The sequence below is a fragment of the Rhinopithecus bieti genome, unplaced genomic scaffold, assembly GCF_001698545.2.
Source record: "Rhinopithecus bieti isolate Rb0 unplaced genomic scaffold, ASM169854v2 scaffold_13400, whole genome shotgun sequence".
In the NCBI taxonomy this organism is placed as follows: domain Eukaryota; kingdom Metazoa; phylum Chordata; class Mammalia; order Primates; family Cercopithecidae; genus Rhinopithecus; species Rhinopithecus bieti.
The window spans coordinates 5100360-5108786 of record NW_016807991.1 but is presented as its reverse complement, the minus strand read 5'-3'; the positions used below and the strand labels follow the sequence as shown (position 1 = coordinate 5108786).

At 52.2% G+C, this 8427-nt stretch overlaps 1 protein-coding gene across 1 annotated transcript in view; it reads left to right on the top strand.

Moving 5' to 3' along the window:
• Positions 1-1694: 1694 nt before the first annotated feature.
• Positions 1695-8427, top strand: part of MXRA7 (matrix remodeling associated 7) — a 40952-nt gene continuing 34219 nt past the window's right edge. The window contains exon 1 of the mRNA XM_017884596.1: positions 1695-2177. Within this exon, the coding sequence (XP_017740085.1) occupies positions 1695-2177 (483 nt within the window). The remainder of the gene's footprint in view (positions 2178-8427) is intronic.

Sequence of the window (8427 nt, the reverse complement as noted above, 5' to 3'; positions counted from 1 at the left end):
GCAGAACAGGACTTTTTAAAAATGTATTTATACTTTAAAACAAAGAATGGGGCACAAAATTAAGACCCTGGGCCAGAAGCATAGATGCACACCTGTAATCCCAGCTGCCCAAGAGGCTGAGGCCGGAGTATCACTTGAGCCCAGGATTTCGAGGCTGCAGAAAGCTATGATCATGGCTGTGGCTAGCCACTGCACTCCAGCCTCTTTTAAAAAAAAAAAGGAATAATTAAAAAAAAAAAAGACCCTGTTTCTTTAAAAAAAAAAAAAAAAGGAAAGAAAGAAAGAAGGTCAGCTGGGCACGAAAGCTCACGCCTGTAATCCCAGCATTTTGGGAGGCTGAGGTGGGCGGATTGCCTGAGGTCAGGAGTTCGAAACCAGTTGGACCAACATGGTGAAACCCTGTCTACTAAAAATAGAAAAAAAGTAGCCGGGCGGGGTGGTATGCACCTGTAATCCCAGCTACTCAGGCAGGAGGATCGCTCGAACCCGGGAGGCGGAGGTTGCAATGAGCCAAGATGGCGCCACTGCACTCCAGCCTGGGCAACACAGTAAGATTCCATCTCAAAAAAAAAGGAAAGGAAAAAATAGGCCCATACACTGACTGGAAGTTCCACAGTGGTCAAAAGCTGGTTGCCCATAAATAAAGCCTATTTCACATTTTATAGTTTGGGGGCTCTTTTCATCAACCACCACTAAAAGGAAATGCATGGCCCTTTTAATATCATGCAGTGCAGCAGAATTCAGCTCTCCCTGTTGCTGGGGGGTCTTGTTTGTATATCTTCATTTAAAAAGCACTTCATCTCACATCTTGGCTTATATCACAGATCAGCTCAGGCGCTGTAATTTTCCCAAAAAAGTATTAAATGCATCCTCAGCAAAAACTGGAACCGTGTTTTAACATCAGGCCTTATGTTTGGCATGATACCTGACATGCTCCTCTTGTGTTTATTTAAAATAACTAAAGAGTGGGTGGGGCGTGGTAGGAAAATATGTTTTTGGTTACAACGTGTTTATCTCAAAATCCACTGTTGAGCAACAGAGGCCTGGGAGGATCTAGAGAAACAAAAACAATAGCCTTCATTTCCTTCACTGCGCCCTCCCACCCTGCATGCATTCTGGAATTGTTCAAAGAAGAAAGTGCGGTAGGAGGAATAGCGTTGACCAAGGACCTGCAGCTGAATTTCAGGTCTAGGGGCGGGGGAGCCATGTCATGTTACAGGGAGGCCTGTGGTGAAGACTGCTGGCCTCAGCGCCGAAGGGAGCATTCACTGGCCGGGACCTGGAGACGCCCTCTGTGAAAGCGCATTAAGACAACCCTAAGGATTAAAAGCAACTCCTGACATGCCTATAAAAATGGCAGTGGCTAAACGTAATCCGGCTTTTCATTGTTTCACAAGGCAATCCAGGCTGCTGTTTCCGCGAATCTTCCCGGGTTTGCTTGTCTCTCTGCATTCCCCAACTAGCACTGATATTTCCAAAATGCTCTAAGACGAACTGCTGTACCAAGGCCAAAGACGACAACCTCAGGGCACATCATACAGTATTTCAAATTGAACCTGAGTTAAATGTGCCCCAAAGCGTCAAGGCTGCCCAGGCTGGGCAGGGGTTGGCCCTCCTGTGCCTCCCAGGGGGTCAGGGCTCTGCCCCCCTACACCACTGCTTACAGCCTGTGCGTCACCACCGGGGGCCGGAGGATGCCGGGGACGGGGCGCGGGCGACGGGGCTCCGCCCCGGGGCGGGGCGCGGCGACGGGGCGCGGCGGGGCTCCCCCCTCGGGGTCCCAGGCGGCCCGCACTCGGCGGCCGCGGCGCCAATGGAGCGCCGGCCGAGCTGCTGGCCGCGCTGCCTGCGCTGGCCCGCGCCTGGCCCCCTTCTGGCTCGCCTGGCTTCCTGGCTGCGACGTGGGGGCGGCCGCAGAGCCGGAGCCTGGCCTGCCAGCCCCCGGAACCCGCCGCGGCCGGAGGCCCACCAGGGCCCCGGCGCCGTCCCGGCCCCCTGCCGCCCCCGAAGCCGGCGGGGGCCGGAGGAGCCTGGGGAGCCCGCGGGGCCGGGGAGCCCGAGGAGCCCACGGGACCGGGGAGCCCGAGAACCCTGCGGGACCGGGGGAGCCCGAAGGGCCAGGGGATCCCGCGGCGGCGCCAGCGGAGGCAGAGGAGCAGGCGGCGGATGCGAGGCAGGTACGCACCGGGGCCCCCGAGGCCCTCTCCCCACCCCCGGGGCTCCAGCCGCCGCTGCCGTTCCCCGCCGAGCCAGGGAGCGGGACCGCAGCCTCCAGCCCAGGCTGCCCCCGGGAAGCGCAGAACCCTCGGCCCGCAGGAAATGCAGGTCCCGCCATGCTGAGCCGCAGCCCTGCAAAGTCGCCGCCCTCCCCCAGAAAGTGTGGCGAGGGGCGACCCCGAAGGACTTTGTTTGCAGGTGTTTTGCTCTCCTCTCACCTCGGCCTCTCCCAGCCCAGGGCGTGCTCCGCAGCTGCTGGCTCCCAGGCCTCGCGACCGGGACTTGGAATTTTGCTCCACACCCACCTCTGACCCCTCCCGCCCACCGGTTCCCAAATCCACGTGCCTATGGCTTATTTCAAGGCCTGCCATGGGAGTTACCTTGATGTTTAAAAAGTAGTACTTTCGGGGGGAGAGAGAGGAAAGCTGGCTTTTCTTTTTCAATTTGAAGTCAAGATTTCAGAGTCAGTGCTGTGGTGTTTTGTGAAGCCCGTAGGCTGAGACTGAAAGAAAAGGCACCCGAGCCCAGCAGTTCTTTTTATTGTCGTTATAAGCTACACATCTCCTAACACCCTCCTACCCCCACGCCCCCGGGTTGTAGGTAAGCTGGGCCTGGAGTGAAGATGCAGGATAAAGCCCTCCTGGAGCATCAGTGAGCACCCCAAAGCGGCCCTCCCTGCCTCTGCCCCAGGCCTCCCACCATGCTGTCCGTCAGCTCGGCCCTGGCCACCCTGTCCTGCCTGTGGATATCAGGAGAGGAATCGGATTTCCCTCATCCAGTCATCCTAGCCCCTACACTCTAGACTGGAAACCTGTGTGCTCATGTTCCCAGGAGTTCACCACGCTTGGCTGGTCCAGGCCACCGCCATGGTCTCCAGTGGGATTGTAATCCCTTGTTCTTACCCCTGAGCTCCTTTTCTTGGAAGGGAGGAGAGCCGGGATGCGCGTTGTCTGCGTGCCTACGTGCCCACGTGCCCACTCTGTCCTGTGCTGGACACAATGGTTTACCCTGGAGAGAAGCCCTTAGGGGGAGGAGGAGGAGGCAGCCAGGCTGTGCTCAGAGGCATTTCTCTTTGCTGAGTAAGTGCGCCAGACCCCATCTGAGCAGGCGCTTTGCTTGACAAGTGGGTGACTAATTGTGTCATTAGAGAGGATTCTAACCAGCCCGTTTAATGGGTTGGGGGGTCGGGGGGCAGGCCCTGCCTTTCTTGCTTGAGGTGGGCTTGCAGACCTCACGGGGTGATGGTGGAGGGGGGCGGTTTGGACATGTGCTGACCTGTTGTGTTTGCTCTCATATTTGGGATTCCTGCCTCCATCGAGGTCTCGCGGGAGCAGGAGAGGCCTTTAGACAGTTCTGGAGCCGTCATGCACCCTCAGTCAGTTAGCCCTGGCCTTACAGGGCTGTCCCTTTATCACCCACACCAGGCTCTGGACTGAAGTGCAAAATGTGCTTTAGCAGCACCCTGTCTTATCTCAATCCTGTGGGGCACGAGGCTTAAAGAACTTTTTACAAGGCTTTCAGCTCTCAGCACATGATACCTACAGGAATAGGTTCATTGGTGTTTAAATAGGGCCCCTCGCATAATTTTCCTCTGTCTGGGCGAATGCACGTCCTCTGAGGCTGAATGGGTGCTCTGAAGGACAAGGCAGTACGGGGGTTCACATGCCAGCCAGCCCCTATGACATAGGTGCCAGTGAGGATGATCTGAGGCTTGTGTTTGTCTTCCCAGTAAAGCACCCTCCAGAGGGAACCCACCCAACAGGAGAATTCAATTGAAGTTAGTGTCCTTCCCCTTTAGGCTCCAGTCCCCAGGCCTTCCTGAGCTGGCCAAAGCTCCCCCAAAACTCCTGCCTGCAAACATTAAGCCAGGTGCTGTGGGGACACAGATACTGTGTCATCCCACCCACTCCCAGTGGTGGCATTACTTAAGAAGCTGCTTAGAAATTGTCTTAATGAGCTTCAAGTCAGTGACAAGTAAAAAAAAAAGAAAGGAAAAGAAATTGTCCTGAAGTGGACTCCAGCATTTCCAAGAGCTTCCAGTGCTTTCTTCTGATGATCACACTGCTGGGGCTTGGAGGACAGATCGGGGGAAAAAGGCCCCCTGGGGAAGACAACTCAAATCGGGGTTGGGAAGTGGGGCAATGCCCTCTGCCAGCCTCCTTCCTCCCTCCCTCCCTCCCTAAGCGAACCCCACCAACAGCGAGGGAGGAGGGTAACGCCACCTGCTGTTAGCTCGGAAGTCACTGCCCTGGGGAGCAGCGTGTAACTCACCTCTCCCCTCCCTCTTCATTTTCCATTAACTGCTTCCTTTCTAATCCAGTCCTCTCCCTTCCCAAGGATGCCTGGGCTGGCTGGGGCAGCTGCTGCCACCGACTACAAAGCTGATTATTGAGAGGATCTCTCACCCCGGGAAGCAGCCTTCAGCTGCTGTTGGGGATCACTCAGGAGCGTCCCCTAGGTGCACGGTGCCCTCTTTGGCCAAGGACAAAGTAGTGGGGAGGGGCCACTGTAGGCTGAGACCCTGAAAATGGACCAAAGAAATGGGGATGAGATCACTGCAGCCTCCCCAGGGCAGCACAGGCCAGGGCAGGGAGGCCGAGGAGAAGCGGAAAGATACTGCTAGAACCTCTTTTTTTTTCTCTCCTAAGGATTAGCGCGGGGTGGGCTGTGAGGAAGCATTACAGGCAAGTCCTGTTCACACAAAGAATCATGAGCCAATGAAGTCAAGAACAAGAGCTGGTCTCTTTTCAGCCCAGGACGCAGGGCTTTCTTGGTGCTCCTGTGTAGGTTGGGGTTTTAGGATTGCCAGGCCTCTTACCTAATGGAGTTGTGGATTCGAGCAAGTCTGGATGGTCGGATTCCCAAACAGTGGTCATTGGCAAAGCATCAAGGGTCATTTGAATAGCACTAGAGTTAAATCTCTTGTCTGTGCCAGGACTCAAGTATCTCGGCACTTGGGGCCTAGCTCTGCTCAAAGACAGACTAGAGCCCAGGCGCGACGGCTGAAGCCCATAATCCCAACATTCTGGGAGGCTGAGGCGGGAGGATCACCTGAGGTCAGGAGTTCAAGACCAGCCTGGCCAACATGGCAAAACCCTGTCTCTACTAAAAATACAGAAATGAGCCAGGCATGGTGGCAGGCGCCTGTAATCCTAGCTACTCAGGAAGCTGAGGCAGGAGAATCACTTGAACCCAGGAGGCTGAGGTTGTGGTTGAGCCAAGATCGTGCCATTGCACTCCAGCCTGGGCGACAGAGCGAGACTCTGTCTCAAAAAAAAAAGGCCAGAGTAGGGACTTCCTGCAAGGCAGTGGGCCGGTGTCATGCACAGAGAGACTCTTCTAGATTTAATTGGGATTTAGGAGATTAAAGCAATATGACACATAAATACAATCTTGATCCTTGATTGGATTCTCGATCAGGGATGGGAGTAGGGAGCTATAAAAGACATAGTGGAGATAATTGAGACATTTTTTAAATGAATGAGTGTGTTAGGTAAGCTTATTGAATCAACGCTGAATTTTTTGTGTACAATACCGGCAGATGGCTGTGTAGACAGTGTCCTTATCCTTAGGAAGATGCATGCTGAAACATTTTGGGATGACATGTCATGATTCAAATAGTTACAGGCACACTCACACACACAGTGTGGGTGTGTATGGAGAGAGCGAGAATGCAAAGATGGCAAAATGTTAACAATTGGTGAATCTAGGTGAAGGGTGTATGGTGTTCATTGTATTATTGTATTATTCTTTCAACTTTTCTGTAGGTTTGGAATTTTTCAAAAGAGAATGTTGAAACAAAGAAGCCCAGTGGGAAATTTCTTGGGAAAGGGGTTGGTTTTTCAGCCACTCTGGTGGTGGTGGTCTGAGTGGGTAGCACAGCCTCCATCTGTTTGTCTTCACCATGTGACTTGGCCCTGGTCCCCTGAAGTCATCCTGCTGTCAGGTCCGCCTGTGTCCTCTGCCCTCACCAACCTGTTCACCATAGGTGTGGGCTCTGGAAGCTGCAGAGACCCCAGCCTTCCCAGAATGACCCAGGAGCAGGTGAACTTTCCCATCATCTGTCTTGCTTTTGTGATGGCAGTGTGGGCCTTTGTGATGGCAATGTGGTCCTACTTTCTGTTCTCTTAGCAAAATCTCAGAAGCCAAGTAGTGGAGGACCAAGCAGATATTTGCCAGTTGTTTATATCACTTTAGGTCCTTGTCTTTAAGCAGTTTAGGCTGATACATCAAAATACCACAGACTGGGTTGCTTAAACAACAGGCATTATTTCCTACACTTTTGGAGGCTGGGAAGTCCAAGATGAGGTATTGGCAGATTCTGGTTTTGATGAGGGCTCTCTTTTTGACTTGCAGACAGCCACCTTCTTGCTGTACTTTCACATGCCAGAGAGAGAGGAATGTCTCTTCCTCTTCTTATCAGGACCCTCATAGCATCGTAGGGGCGCCACCATCGTGACCTCATCTAAATCTCACCTCCCAAAGGCCCCCACCTCCAAACACCATCACACGGGGGGTTAAGGCTTCAACAGATGGATTTGCAGGGGACACAAATACTTAGTCCAGAACAGGCCCAGTGACTTACTGAGGAAAAAAACAGAAATAATCCAAAATGTTCATTAATTAGCACATTGGATTCATTAGCAAATTAGTATGAAATAAGTAAAAAGGTAGAACGTAAAATATTGCATTCACAATAATTATAATGATATAGAGCAGCTGAATAGAAGATGCCTTGGAGGGCTGTCAGTGGACTTGTATATTCAGTAGTTCCAGTGGGTATTTTTTTGTAAAGTTGTTTGAGCGCATAACTTAATTTTTTCCCACATACGAAAGAAGTCCAGGGGCTTTCCTAATAGCTAAACTTTGTTCTTTCAGAGAGAAAGAGTCTTGGTTACAGACTCATGTCAGCTAGAATTTTCTGCTTAGCAAGGAGTACGTTTTAAAGAATATGTCTTGAGAAAAAAGCCACCTAGCTTGGGAGAGCTAGAAATGAAATGGTGAGCGTGCAAACAGTTTCTGTTTTATACCCCTGCTCTTTCCCAGTCAGTCCAAACCACAGCGTGGGAGGAGGGAGACCAGCCTGGGCCTCTGGTGGACAGTCTTCCGGAGAAATGCCAGATCCCTGATATTTAGGAGTATTTCTGAAACAACCTGCACTTGGCCACACTAGGCTTGCCACTGTTAAGGGCAGATGTATGGAACAGGACGAGGAGATCAGGTTCAGAAGCCCCTTCTCTAAGGGGCCTCATGCAAAGCTCTTTCCAGCATTCTTTTTTTGTTTTGAAATGGGGTTTTGCTCTTGTCACCCGGGAGTGCAGTGGCGCAATCTCAGTTCACTGCAACGTCCGCCTCCCGGGTTCCAGCAATATTCCTGCCTCAGCCTCCCGAGTAGCTGGCATTACAGGCATGCACCACTATGCTTGGCTAATTTTGTATTTTAGTAGAGATGAGGTTTTACCATGTTGGCCAGGCTGGTCTTGAACTCCTGGCCTCAAATGATCCTCCTGCTTCGGCCTCCCAAAGTGCTGGAATTACAGGCGTGAGTCATCACGCCCAGCCCTGTTTTCGGCATTCTTATTGCTTGCTGCTTGGTCAAAAGACTGGAAAGGGCCAAGCACAGTAGCACTTTGGGAGGCCAAGGCAGGAGGATCACTTGAGTTATGGAGGTAGAGGCTGCAGTGAGCTCTGAAAGCACCACTGCACTCCAGTCTGGGTAGCAAGACCCTGTCTGAAAAGAAGAAAAGCTGAAAAGGAAGCTGGAGGGTGCTGCAGCAGTCATTCTAGTCATTGTATGCCTCGCTGCGAGGCGGTAGAAGCGATGCTGTTTTCGTTTTCTTTTTTTCTTTTTTTTGGAGACAGAGTCTCCCTCTGTTGCCCAGGCTGGAGTGCAGTGGCGCAATCTCAGCTCACTGCAACCTCCGCCTCCTGGGTTCAAGTGATTCTCCTGCTTGCCTCAGCCTCCTGAATAGCTGGGATTACAGGTGGCCACCACCACGCCCGGCTGTGATGCTGTTTTCTGGACACAGGGTTACATTGGCTAAATAATGCTACGTGAGATTTAATGGCTCAGAGAAAACCCATTGCAGGACTTATGGAACTTGTTTATCTTCAAATGTTGCCTCTGAATTTCCATAGGACTTACAGAAGTGATTGTCCACTTTCCAGGCATCAGCTCCAGTTTTTTGTTTTTTTCAATGTATACTTTTT